This window comes from Saccostrea cucullata, unplaced genomic scaffold (genome assembly GCF_032062105.1).
Source record: "Saccostrea cucullata isolate Sc308-1 unplaced genomic scaffold, CSIRO_AGI_Scuc_v1 ctg921, whole genome shotgun sequence".
NCBI lineage: Eukaryota > Metazoa > Mollusca > Bivalvia > Ostreida > Ostreidae > Saccostrea > Saccostrea cuccullata.
The window spans coordinates 79,331-94,233 of NW_026925570.1; the positions used below are offsets into that span (position 1 = coordinate 79,331).

General features: G+C 32.0%; 1 protein-coding gene across 1 annotated transcript; it reads left to right on the top strand.

Annotated features, from left to right (window-relative positions):
- The first annotated feature begins 1,516 nt into the window (after positions 1 to 1,516).
- LOC134269250 (E3 ubiquitin-protein ligase MYLIP-like) lies at positions 1,517 to 13,156 on the top strand. Its single transcript, XM_062751457.1, has 6 exons — positions 1,517 to 1,745; positions 4,155 to 4,351; positions 7,377 to 7,772; positions 8,112 to 8,371; positions 8,698 to 8,864; positions 10,313 to 13,156. Exons 1-6 carry the CDS (start codon positions 1,644 to 1,646, stop codon positions 10,523 to 10,525), a joined length of 1,335 nt encoding a protein of 444 aa, XP_062607441.1. The 5' UTR covers positions 1,517 to 1,643; the 3' UTR covers positions 10,526 to 13,156.
- The last annotated feature ends 1,747 nt before the right edge of the window (positions 13,157 to 14,903 follow it).

Below are 14,903 nucleotides of genomic sequence, written 5' to 3' on the forward strand. Positions count from 1 at the left end.
TTTTTTATAACGCGAAAGTTACGCGTTTATTCGCGAAAGAACATCAATGAAAATTACGCGTTTATTCGCGAAAGTTTCGGTTCAAAGTTCTTTAACGTGAAAAACGTCATTTTTTTTAATTGAATAGTCATGGGCTTATTGATTACACACTTAACAGTAAACCAAAAAAATCTTTTTATCATTTATACCTGATTATCAAAGCCACGAGATACAGTACCTACGTATTATTCCTAACTCTTAACACCCATCATCAATAAATGTATTCTGTGAGATTACTCTTTTATGAGTTTTATTTGGATTTAATTCATTAAATTTCAAACTTCCTTTAAATATTATTTGTAATCGTTATTGTTTTTACACAAAATATGTGAGACCAATTCTCAGGTTCTAGTCTCCTTTCTACTCCGACTCGTGCACAGTTTTGCTTTATTCGTCTCATTTAGAGTTACGTCTTATATCAGAGAGTCGGTATTGAACCTTAGGATGTTTAGATAAAATTCCGTATAATCCAGCTATTTTTGTCCATTCTGCGTGCATTTTCTTTGGTTCCTCAATTGCAACTTATGTGCATTCATATATATATGTCATGCTGTTTTTTACAACTTTTTAAATGTTAACAAATACAGTACATTATTTACAAAATTAAAACAAATTTTGATTTTGTACATACATCCCTGTATCTAAAGTATCAAAATTGAAAAATACATGCAACATGTGCGTATGTATATTCGAATTTTTCTATCTGCGAAAAATAAATTAAATGTTAATGTCATTTTTATGCAAAACTGTATCTACTTTGTTTCAAGTATGCTTTCCCAACATATAATGAAAAATAATTCAAGCCAACCATACACATCTAATATTCCCATACTAACAAACAAGAAATAAATGAATGAACTTCTTTTACAACACATTTATCTTTAATAGTGCTATATTATTAGAAAGTGAAATTTCTTAACTTTATTATAAAATTATTATTAATGGGGACAAACGCTTGAGTTTACTAAAAGTATAATGTTGTACAGTTTTCAAATCTAAATCACCATAAGAAAAAAAATCTCTTTAAAAAAAAAAAAATGAAAATTCTATATCCGTGTATATACTGCCAGTAAGCGGAGACATTTACCGTGATTTATGTCTCTTTTGTTATTCAATAACTCCAATGATTTTATTTTGCAAACATATATTTTAAAATATAATAAGCTGTACATTGCCCATCTGAAACTGGGCATCTTCATTTACAATCTGAAAGTGCAGCATCAGAATCAAGAACACTTCAAATGCTACGATAAAAGAGGAAATTATTTTATCTAGAATTATTGTTTTTATAATATTATTGAATTGTCCATATCACATGCAAATGGCTCCATGGTTAAAGTATCTTCTTTTTTTCGTTTGATAAAACCACGTGCATCTGTTTATGGTTGCATTTGACACCCGCCCACTGCTGCAGTCTCATTGGTCGTTTATTACAAAGGAGACGGTGATTGGTCAGCGCTGAAAAGCATGTGATCCATTTCTGATTCTAAGTGTATTGCAAGTGTGACAGTGAGTTTAGAACGTTTACAGACGTGCGTTGCAATGCGATTTCGATTTGACGTTTCTTTGTTTTTTCTTGAAGAAAGTTATCATAAATAACCAATATGGCAACAGTCAAAATGTGGTGTCTTATCTCGCAATCAAATTCCGTTGTTCTTGAAGTGGAAGTGGATCAAAGAGCCAATGGACAGGAATGCTTAGAAAAGGTAAATTATTATTTATTAAAATGAATGTTTGGTCAGATTCATTACTTCTAATAAATTTAACAACTTTCTCTATGCATATTTATTAAAATATTAAATGAAAATTAAACTTGATTTGTATGGTAATAGTTAGAAATCTACAGTATGAAAGTTTTAGCGCATGGATGGAGTAGGTCGCCATTTTTTTTTCAGCTCAGGGTCCAAAGTCCAACTCAGCAATGTTGGTGCAATACACTTAACTGACTTTGAAAGATTCGTCATTTTTTGACTTTTAAAAATCAAAATTTAAATTCATATTGAGCATCTTGATTCAAAAAATGTTTTAATTACAGGAAAGCATAAACGCAAAACAGTGCAGAGTTTTTACAGTCAGCTGTTTTGTGTAAACAAATCAATATTGTATAAGTGCTATATTTAGCCTAGGCAGCTCTTTGTTACTGTAGCTCTGCGTATTGAAGAAAAATAAACAGGAAACAAAGTTAATTGATATTCACCTGACATTCTGGTAAAATTCCAATAAAAATATCTTCTGACCATGTTCATAAAGTGAAATCTAGATCATAAACTTATCTCAGAAATGAAACTTCAAAGAAACTTATAGGGCATTTTATATATGAAAGGAGCTATGAAATATATCAAGTATTCCTTAGCACCCTTAAGGCATTAGAATTGGTGTCTCAAATAAAAATGCTCTCCTATCACAACTTAAATAAAATAATCACTAATAAACTAAAAGCTTCATTTACTATACTTTGGACAAAAGTGAAAAGTACTAAGAAGAAACATGTTTCTGGGTGAATATACAGTTGAATTTTGGTATCTCAATAACATGGACATGTCTAAGGGATAGGAAGGTCCAAACCATTTAAACTTTAAGTACCTTTTAAGTGGAAATTGTAGCGAGACGAAAATTTAGCGATTTGTCCTTAAAAACTGGAAATTTATTTTTAGCGAGATGTTATTTTAGTGATTTTAAAATGCACATTAAAGAAGCTATTACAAATAAAAGGTAATTAATTTTTAGCAATTTTCAATTTTAGCAATCTCGGCACCCTTGCTAATAATGCCAAAATTAAATCCTCGCTAAAAATTCTACTTATACAGTATTTTTACCCTTGATATTTCGATTACTTGGTTATCTTGAAAGTTTTTCAATAGTCCCATTGAGTTTTAGATATCGAAAATTTACTGTATTTGCATTAGTATAGGCCTAAAGAAAAAGAGAAAAAGAAACATCTTCCAAATCCTGTCTCACTTGCATATAAAGATACTTCAAAATGCTTTCTGAAGCTGTATACATGTATTGAATATAAAGAGAGACTCTTTAGCATGTTTAATCTTTATAATTCTGAAGATGATACATTTATAAGCATGAAAGTACATGTATATTGTTTACATTGCTCTTAAGCTTTTAACCAATTTAATGAACTTAAGGTAGGTCCGTACTTTCAGAATTTTCTGTCAAACTGATAATTTTTCAATTTGAATACCTTGAACAAGTCAAATACATAAAAGGCATGTCTTTGCATATTATCATACAACATGGGATAAAAACTCAACAGCCAAAATTGAACATAAAAAAGTGTGATACCATATTTCTCTTAGTTATGCACCAAATCACATCATATTTATGTTAAAACTTCTGAAGATCAAAAATATTCATTTGCCAAGAGTATATTTGAAATCTTTACTGCAAAACATTAACAAATTGGTGTTGAATCTGTCCATGTCTTTAAGAAAAAAATCTCAAAATATCTTTAGTTTTTATAATTCTCAAAATCCAAAATGTTTAGATGCCATTTTTTATATAGAAAAACTTTTGAATTAATATAATGTTAACAAAAACAGCTACTTTATTATGGTTGACCAGAGAATTTTAGCAAAACAGTCTTTTGAAGACGTATACCCCCATTTTTGGAATATCAATTTTTTCAATTATTCAATGCAAAATTTTTAAAAACTAAAAATTTAATGGATGATATAGGCTCTAAATCAATAAAAATAGATCTCAGGTTAGTTTGCTTAAAAGAAAATTAGGTCCATAAAAGCAATTAAGAATTTTGTGTCTGTGTATGTACTAAATGACATATAGATCTTATGGACAGAGTGTGAAGTGTTAATTTCCATAAATAATGTATATTAATTGCTTCATATGCACAATAACACTATAAAAAACAAATATATACTTGCTAAATCACTTTCAATCACCCAAAAAGATTTATATCAATAGAAAAGTGAAAATCAGAATTTGATATTGATGTATAAAATTAGAACCGGATCCGTAAAAGTGTGGGCCTTCCTTAATATTAAATTTATAAATTATTTTTTCTGGAAATTCAGAGTGTGGAATTGATAGACTAATGATGGATTACATCTTTGTTCAGTATCTATATATATACTTCTCAATTACAGGTGTGTGAAAATCTAGGAATAGGCTATTCAGAAAAGGATTATTTTGGCCTTCAATACAGAGGAAACAGGGGAGAGAACTTGTGGCTGAATATGCGAAACCGAATAGACCGACAGTTGTCTGGTCCCCAGCCCTTCAGATTCCATCTGAGAGTCAAGTTCTTTGTCCAGCCTCACATGCTGCTGCAAGATACGACCAGGTAAAGTCTATTTTATTGGTAGAACTAGAAGATATACTGCTCCATACAATTGTCACTGCGCTGTCTTTAGTATTCAATGTTGAGTGCTACATGCAATTTTTTGCTTTATTTTCATTTTGTAAAAGCCATTGGCTATGGATGTGTCAATAGCCATATTAAGCAAACTATCAAATATTTGATTTTTCTTCCTATTGAAAACCTGAGTTTTTTTTACACTTCCGCTAAGCTCAACTGATCCCAACCAATATCTCGACCAATCCTGTCAGGGATATTCTTATACAAGTACATTGTATACATGTCCCTGATACTAAAGGAAGAGTGAACACAGTTTAATCATAATAATCATTTTTTGAAGAAGTAATTTTTGCTAGAGTCGTGACAGAAATCCATTTCCTGTTATTTTACCAGAATTTTCCTTAATGAATTTAAAAAACAAATGGATTGCTTGTTTCAGCATCAACATCTATGAATAGGATGTCAACTAGGTGCAGTCTTGCTTTCCTAATTTTCTTAGAGTAAAACTGGGTCAGATGATGCTTGTTTACAAAATTATTAGCTGCCATTTAAACTGAGGTAAAAGCTAGGTCATGATGCACTCTGAAACCGAATTGTAAATGCCTAATAATGTTTGCAGTGTTTATCAATGATATTGAGGAAAGTTGCATATAAACTTTAATAATATGTATGTATTATATATTTCTAAATCACAGCTTTAAAAAACAATATTTTATGGGCGCACATTTATTTTGGAAAATATGATGCATGTACATGTATAACTAAATAAACTCCTGTGCAAATTGACGTAACAATAAAGATTTAAATGATCTGAAGAACATGTGGTTGAAATAATATTTACACCATAGCACTCCTACTCCTAGATCTGTGACTTTTTAAATGGAAGAAAAAAACATCAATAGTATCTTTAGGTTTAGTAAGTTAACTTATATACCAAGAAAAAACAAAAACAGTGGAATCTTTCAGTGTGCTAAGCTAACCCCATGCACTTAGCTAGCAAGTATTTATACAGGGTTGTTTACATGTGATGTTGATCAGGAAAGCTGTGTTGTTCAACAGTTCTGAGGGGTTAGTTCTGTTGTTCAAGATGACCCAACCATCTATAATATAGTCTGTGGCCACTCTAACCCCTTAGGCTGTAAACACTTGTAGAGCTATAGCATATAAAGGTCAGAAGCAGACATTTGGTAGAGAAAACAAACTTAATGGAATAGGAGCAAACAGGAATGTATATCATACCAAACAACATTATGTCAACAAATGGGTGGATTAGGAGAGCAATAAAAGAATTGCCAAGATTAAGCACATATATGCAATTTTTTTTTCTACAGTGATGAACTTAAAAAAATCGCCCAACTGCCATGTTCAACATAGTGACATATTTATTATGTTAGCACAAAGTTCAAAGCCTTGGACTTTAGAATTCTTGAAAAAAAAAAAAAAGATAAGATGCATTATGAGAATGTGATTTAAAATCCACTTTAAACAAAGGATAATTTTCCTGTTGTATGGTCATTAGAAGGTTAAGGTTGGACTTTAACCTGGGTTGGATTGTACAAAGAAGGCAGCTGGGAGCTCACTATGAACAGTTTAGCTGATAGAATATGAGAGCTGGGGCAATTGAACTTTTTACTTCAGAGCCTATTGAGACAAGACCTTTGTGTGGATGGGTTTTTATAACCACTAGAGAGAAATTGAAGAGTAAAGTTACAGCTGATTTTAAATTTTACCCCCACATTTTCAGTTTCCTAGAAAAAAAAAAAATAGTATTCAGTTTATATATGATAGTGTTAATCTTTCTGAATTATACAGATTGCATGTATTAAAATTTGATTGTACCATTTACAAAAATACAACTCCTTAAAATACAGTAATAATTGATCCAGTTACCACTTAATGAAGACTTTGTTTGATAGTAAACAATCATTATTCTTAGACTTCAGAAGCCAGTATTGAGAGGTTCCACTTGTGGCAGTTATTTGGGCCAAGGTCACACTTTAATTATTCTCCCTGATGGCCAGATTTCATTGATATGTTCCGCTACTGTTTGATTTAACTCGCCCAAATTCAATTTGATCATTTAATTATTTTTAGCCTCTGTCTAATCGCTGACTAATATAGATATAAATGCTATTGTGTAGGATATGCATGAGCTAGGTTACTGAATTGGTGTTTAAATATATTACGCTGTAGACATGCTGAATAGGTAACACTTCCTCAATAGGTCATTGCTTTGGGTTTGCATCATTTGATCGTGCATTCATTCCCTCTCTGATCAAATTACTGTACCGATTGTTGACCTGCGAATCTGTGTAATTCTCAACACCAAACTACAGCACCCAATAGGTCCTTCAACTTAAAAAAAAATGTTTGTTGTTTTTAGTGATCAATATATACAATACATGAAGTATACAATTTTATAATGGTATTGATATTTGATACAGGACGTGTCGTAATTGTAAATTAAAAATGCATTTGTAATCTGAATATATTTGACTAAAGACTAAGACTTTTAGTGGTTATTAACCTGTTTTTTCCGCTAGAAAAACAAAAGGAATTTCTTAATTAGTATAACTAAGTGTATTAAGATGGCAACCTTTTCATGTCAAGATTTCATATACATGTAATTGTGTTATGTTTATTAAATTTTAATGATTAATTCAATATTAAAGACAGTATTTCAGTGTTTTGACAAAGTTTGATCAACTTTTAGTATTACTTTGATCACTAAAAGCTTATTCCAACCATAAAATGGCAATTTTATATAAAGAAAAAGAAGTTCTTTGGGAATAAAATTATTTTTTTGTTCAGTTCAAACAAATTGTCCCTTAAATGACTCCAATAAAGTTACACCTGCCTTTAAATGTTTCATTTGTTTCGAAAAGCCAGTTGGAATGCTCCTTACTTTAACTGTCAAAGTGATGAATTGACTCGAAGATATTTAAATGCATCTTTTCGTGAATTGAATAATGTAATGCATTCACAAATTTATATTTAAATTTTTTTTCAGACATCAATTTTACCTACAAGTATACCTTGAGCTAAAGACCAAAAAGCTTTTGGTGTCCGACGAAGAACGTTTGGTCGAAATCCTGGCCCTGATCGCTCAAGCGGAACATGGCGACCAAGCTAACAATGAGCAGCAAGTCCTCTACTACCAAAATCTGATCCAAGGGATTGCCTGTCCTTCCTCCGAGATCCTAACAGATATAGCCTACAAGCATAGCAATTATAGAGGCATGCCAAGGCAGTCTGCGGAATACAGAGTTGTCCAGGAGGCGTCCATTCTCTCAGGCTATGGCATGGAGTATCACGAGGCCAAGAACGTAAATAACGAGGACATTTGTGTCGGCGTTGGACCGGAGGGTGTGGTCATTTATGACACGAACATGACTGAGATTTCCAGGTCAGTTCAAGAACTTAGAACTAAGGATGAATTGGGAAAATCCATCCATAAAACTTATTTTGGAAAATCTATCCATGATTATATATTTTCATAGTGTTTAAATATATACCATCTATTTTTTTATTTTCTATTTTTAGTTTTTGATGAATTTATGTGAATTAAGTACATATGATTTAAATCTAACAAGGAAGAATATTACTAAAAGTATGAAGTTAAACTTAAAAAGGTCAGGGAGGACAGTTTATAATTTTAAAATACAGTAAAACTCGGTTATAGCGAGTTTTGCTGTAACAACATAAAAATTGTTCGTTTCAAAAGCATATAATTATTTTTTTATAGGTTCCCCTACCCCATAGTCCAGAAGGCCATTCACAACAGCAAAAAGTGCCTGCTGTATGTTTTCACAGAAGATGGAGAGGTAACACACGAGGAATTTAAGATGGTCAGCTGTAAGGCTGCCATTTCTCTGTACAGGAGTATCACAGAGATGCACACCTTCTTCAGGTGCGACACCATCAACATGGAGGTGTTCTCTCAAGTCAGTCAGGACCTGAAGGGAGTCCTAGCCTCCATATTCCTCAAAGACAATAACTCTGTCGGTAAGTTTTAAGTTTTCTTGCATTCTAGGTATATCTGCACTACCATTAATTATCAATTCAACTAAGTTCATTTGAAAATATTACCAACAGAATAAAAGAATAGTTGTGTTGTTTTGGTAAAGTCTATGCGATAATGTGATAATTCTGAGTAATTTTAGAAAGTTGATACATGTGCACAATATTCAAATAACAATAAAGAAAAAACATACCATTTCTTTAAGCAGCAAATGTTCATTAAATTTCTTTCATGTGTATGTTTTAATTTATTTTTTTTATAGAGGAGTGATGATGTTTCCTTAATCATGTTAATTGTCATTTTTCTACAGGTATGAATTATGTTTTCGATGTCCAGCACACATTCAGAGAAGTCTATGACAGTACCAAGAGGAAGTTGTTCATGTCTCAGCATAGCCTTGACCATCAAGGTCAAGGTCACTCAGAATCAGATATGGAAACAACCTGTGGTAGAGAAGAAATCTCTGATCATTGTGAAGTAAGTGTTCATAAAATGGGGTCCTATAAAATATTTCATTGTATGCAATTCAATAATGCAGAAGAATGAATCCCTGCTTATAGTGCCTGAACAGAAATTAAACTATAAATCATTAAAAGTATGTCATGGAGAACCTGTTTGCTATTAAGTGCCAGTTTCCAATAAAATCAATAGAGTGCTAAGGATGAATGTACAATTAATAAATGGAAAGCCAACATCAAGTAAATTTTAAGAAGAAAATTTAAATTGCTGCACAGAAACATTCTCGCCTTTCTTCATGCAGTACATGTACTTAAAACTGAAGATATAAAACTTCCTGGAAGTGAATCCTTCTTAACAAATAAATATGTATGATCTATTGTTTACTTGTGTCGATTTAATAGGGCAGAACAGTGTAGTTTCATTCTTGATGATTATTTATTTAAAAATGAGAACATCATACATTTAGATTTTTCTGGTTATGCTTGTGAAAATCAATAACAAGTTTATATGACCACAGTTGCTATTTTTGTCTCCTCCGGTTTTACCTGGGTGGGTAATCTGAGTCCATTTCTTCTTAGAACTGTATGGGCTGATCCTACCTTGATGAACTTAAAAAAACAACCTGAACAATAAGTCATAGAATCATATGTTAATGTAGATAAAATACAACAAATGATAGATGTAAAATGACTTCATTGGTTGGAATTTCCCTTAGAAATCCTGCGTAAACTAGGTCATAATAGGATGTTTTGATATGCAATATGAACACATTTTGTAAAGTGCAGTTAATAATAGCATCTTTTGTCATGGAAATATACATGTATATTTTGTATTGAAAATGAAAGATGTCACAATAAGGATCATATTTGCCTACACTAAAATTAAAAACAAAAATAGTCTTTTTACGTAGATACAAAACTCATTATTATTGATTTTTATGCAAAATTTTAAATTATTCAAACAAGAGTGCCAGGACATTTAAAGTTTTGGGTTACAATTCTTGTGTCAAGTGAACTTGGTAGAAATCTCCACTTTAGAACATTATGATTCATCATTTACTGTTACTTAGGGGCAAAGTCCAGCTTAAGTGAAGTGCTGTTGTATGTTACATCAGTTGCTAAATTAGGGCACATTGAAGTGTGGGTCAATGTTTAAGGAGGTAGTACAAAGTCGAAATAACAATGTCCTGATCATTGTGGAATGACCTATAAACACAATTCTTTTTGCTGCAAAATGTCCCTTATTATTATCATATGTTTTAGGGAGTAAAATTGGTTGTAGTAATGTTGACAGAAGAAAAGTGGAGAAAAAATTGCATGTTCAATTGATCCTTATTTTAAAAAAACAAACAAACAAGGAATTAATTTAATGGCTCTTAATATCCAGATACTTCATATTTTGTTATAACAGAAATAGAACTTGAAAACGATACTAAAAAAAATTTAATGAGATGTTTTTATTTTTAGGATTTTAAGTCACAGTTGAAAAAGATCCAAGAATCTTTTATTTGTCGAGTGTGTATGGACAAGGAAATTTCTACAGCTCTCTGCCCGTGTGGTCACATGATCTGTTGTAAACAGTGTGCAGAAAGACTGGATGAGTGCCCAGTGTGTCGGACTGGTATAAATACAATACAGAACGTGTTCTTCGAAACACCCATTACTGCCACCGGCAGGTAGCAGTGATTGTGGACGGAAACGCAGAGAATGACTGTGATAGGGGGAGGAAAGATTGGTGCGAAAGCAAAAAAACTGCCAGATCAATGCAATAGATATTTTGTGATTTTATCATGTTTAATTTTACCCGGGATGTGTGCATATAAATATGTTCATTTCTTTTCATTTCTTTTTTTTTAAATTCATTTCTTTTTTTCTTGATGTTCATCTTTTTGCCATATTTCATTGAAATCATTCTGTTCATTTTTTTTTTCTCATTTACATTTCATATTTCAAATATACAGCCTATGTATATATCAAATCATACAGTCATAGATGTACATTACATTGAACAGCCTCCTTGATTATTATTTTTAGATGAGAATTTGTAAACTTTATTTTATACATTGTACAATTTGTCTCAAATTTTTTTCTCATCTTGAGCTTCACTTGACATTAACCCGAGGATCTTGGTTTTTGTTTACATGAATATGTTGGAAGGGAACATAACCGATAACCGATAGATTTTTAATTTTATTTGTTGAAAAAAATTAAAAAATTAATTTTTTGCTTCTTCTAAATTTCTAAAATGTCTCGAGCAAATCTTTTATAGGGGAATACAATTTTTTGATTACTGGTACTAGTCTTTCTTTAATTGAGGGAAAGTGTGAAAGAGTGCTTTGGTTTTCAATTTAAATACCTCTAATATCTGGAGAAATTCAAAACAGATTAAAGAAAGTTGATTGCTAAAATACAGTACATATCTAGTGATATTTTCCATTGTATTTTTTTATATATCATTCTCGCAAATTAATTTCATCTCATTTTGTCCCATTCAGGTCGTTCTTTTGAACTCCCTGCTATATATTAATTTAAATTATTAAGTTATTTTCCTGTATTTTTTCCTCTTTATTTTTAACTCTTTACAAGTTATTCTAAAGTCCTAAGAAAGGTGACATTGTAGTTGCCATTATTGTAGCATTCAAATGTCAGAGGAACTTTAGTCCCAACTTGTGTATATTTCTCTGTGTAGTTTACCCGGTAAGTATTTTCTGAATCACAGGGTATACTGCCTATTCATTGTATAATCTTGCGCGATATTAAACGCAATGTATGTACTGATATTGAAGAGCTTTGAAATTTGATATTAAAAATCAAAGTCAGCATTTCAAATAAGATATTTATGAATTCTGATATTTAATCGCACACTATAAACATAGTAAAATGTAACATATACATGTATTTATTTTTCTAAATTTTCCAATCAGAAATTATATGCAGCAGTTAATTTATAAGATATGAAACTCATGCACTAGCACTGTTATTTTATATTTATGCAATAAGTAATTAATTCATCATGATTATGCAATAGAAAATCATAGATTTCCACATTTTCCAACCTTTCACTTCATCTGAAACAAAATTCTGCTTTTCTTATCTGTATGGTTGTAAATGACATGTACAAGAGTATTGTAAATCACATCATATTCATGAAAACTTTATTGCAGTTGAATTTGGTACATGTATCTCAAACATTGATATCTTGAATACTATGAATATGTTGAAGTAAGTTGGAAATCTCAATAATTTTTTCACTTTATTTTATCTTGGCTTCGCAAATTCTCAGATAATTAGGTTATGTGAAATTAAACAAGGGGAAGTAACTCTTATTACAGCTTGTTGATTTCTCATAGGAAAAAAAATATGTGAAATGTGATTAACAGAATTTATCCGCAAATGAGAGCTCTGTATGAAAGTTTTGTTATTACATTGTTGCTTCTGTTTAACAGATTCTTGGTGTGAATGGAGGTTATGTTGAATGAGTTTATATTGACGACTGACAGAATGGCATTATATATACTGTATATAGTGGATGTATCAAGAGAACCTGTAAATAATTAGATCAAAATTTGATGAAAGAGGGCAAAGACTGTTAGCCTGGTGTGAAGAAAAAAATATCAAAACTTCTCTTTTTATGTTTATGGTATTTTTGTTAAAAAAATATCTTCAGATGAAATGCTATTTTTTTTTCTCTCTTTATGTTCATGTATGTTCTTGCCTTCGTTTTGATTTAAAGAAATTATGTCTAATGTGGTAGAAATTTAGTGAATTCCAAATATTTTTCTGTATACGTGTAAATCATATTTCACATCATTTTACATTCAGTTGGTGTTCAGGCTTTTGCTAGATATTTTCATTATCAAAGATACAGTAAATGTACCATCAGGAAAAATAACCAAAGTCGCAGCTAACTGCCATAGATTTCAAAGCTGCCTGAAGTTTTATTTTTTCCCCCCGTTTCACCTTTTGGTGATCAGGCAATATTACAAATAATCAGGTATCAGCTTTTGTTGGAAATACATCCATCATCAAGAAAGATGATTTTCTTTTCTCATTTTTTTCCCATTTTAATTTTGAAAATAAAGACGGAGCAGCCCTTTTTTCAGATTTGCTGGAATGAAATGCAGGACAGATTTTTTAGTTTCATTTTAACGAGTCGAGATATTGATGTTATGAAATTGTTTTGTTATTTTAAAACATCGTGTACATGTAGCATTGCTTTGTAGAGGAAAATGAGTGTCTTTCAATTATGTATACTGTAAGTACAAACCGAAGAAGAAAAAAGTCCACAAAATAAAGTTATTTTAAAACTGATTTTTCTGTATGTTTTTTTTTTCATTGTTGTATCTTATGCAAGCTAGTTTTAAAAATTCGTAATTGAAGTTGACCTTCAGTGCTGAGTACGCTTGTAATAGAAGTTTGTTCGAGTTTGTTCTTAGATGGCTGGTAGAATTTAAATGACATGTCACAGAGTTCATTAGCACCCAATGTAGTTGTGCTTTATATATTCTAAGTACTTGTATATTCCAAATGGCCACTTATATTCCATAAGTGTTTCAAACAAGAGGCCCAAGGGCCACATCGCTCACCTGAGCACATCTACTAGGAAAAAGCACATGTTAGATCAAAACTGAAAGTTTACTGGGGGGGGGGGGGGGGGGGCTTGAATTTTAACCCTCCTGGGTGTCATGATTTGAACAATGTACAATCTACACTACCTGAGGATGATTCCATATAAATAGAAAAATTTCACTAATCATGGCTTTGAAGTACTTGAAAAGAAGATTTTAAAAGGTTTCCCTATATATCCTTATGTACAACTTTGGTCAGCCATTTTGGGCCCAAAACTAGCCCCAGAGGTCATGATTTGAACAAGCTTGAATCTTCACTAACTGAGGATGATTCCACATAAGTTTCGTCTTTCCTGGCCCAAAGGTTCTTGAGAAGAAGATTTTTAAAGTTTTTCCTATATATTCCTATGTAAAACTTTGGTCAGCCATTTTGGCTCCATCCTAGCCCCGGGGGTCATGATTTAAACAAACTTGAATCTACAATACCTGAGGATGATTCCACATGAGTTTCATCTTTCCTGGCATAGTGGTTCTTGAGAAGATTTTTAAAGATTTTTTCTATATATTCCTATGTAAAACTTTGGTCAGCCATTTTGGCCCCACCATAGCCCCGGGGGTCATGATTTGAACAAACTTGAATCTACACTACCTGAGGATAATTTCATTTAAGTTTCATATTTCCTTTCTCAATGATTCTTAAGAAGAAGATTTTTAAAAGATTTTTCCTATATATTCTCATGTAAAACTTTGGTCGGCCATTTTGGCCCCACCCTAGCCCCGGGGGTCATGATTTGAACAAACTTGAATCCACACTACCTGATGATGATTCCACATGAGTTTCATCTTTCCTGGCCCACTGGTTCTTAAGAAGAAGAAGAAAATTTTAAAAGATTTGTTCTATGCATTTCTATGTAACTTTGGTCGGCCATTTTGGCCCCACCCTAGCCCCGGGGGTCATGATTTGAACAAACTTGAATCTACAATACCTGAGGATGATTCCACATGAGTTTCATTTTTCCAATTCCAGTGGTTCTTGAGAAGAAGATTTTTAAAAGATTTTTACCTATATATTCCTATGTAAAACTTTGGTCGGCCATTTTGGCCCCACCCTAGCCCCGGGGGTCATGATTTGAACAAACTTGAATCTACACTACCTGAGGATGATTCCACATGAGTTTCATCTTTCCTGGCCCAGTGGTTCTTAAAAAGAAGATTTTTAAAGATTTTTCCTATATATTCATATGTAAAACTTTGGTCGGCCATTTTGGCCCCACCCTAGCCCCGGGGGTCATGATTTGAACAAACTTGAATCTACACTACCTGAGGATGATTCCACATGAGTTTCATCTTTCCTGGCCCAGTGGTTCTTAAGAAGAAGATTTTTAAAGATTTTTCCTATATATTTCTATGTAAAACTTTGGTCGGCCATTTTGGCCCCACCCTAACCCCGGGGGTCATGATTTGAACAAACTTGAATCTACACTATCTGA

Excerpts from the sequence above, each read along its gene's own strand:
- LOC134269250 (XM_062751457.1), top strand. The coding sequence starts at position 1,644 with ATGGCAACAGTCAAAATGTGGTGTCTTATCTCGCAATCAAATTCCGTT. Across the intron at positions 8,372-8,697 it reads CAAAGACAATAACTCTGTCG|GTATGAATTATGTTTTCGAT; the intron begins GTAAGTTTTAAG and ends ATTTTTCTACAG. Across the intron at positions 8,865-10,312 it reads AAATCTCTGATCATTGTGAA|GATTTTAAGTCACAGTTGAA; the intron begins GTAAGTGTTCAT and ends TTTTATTTTTAG.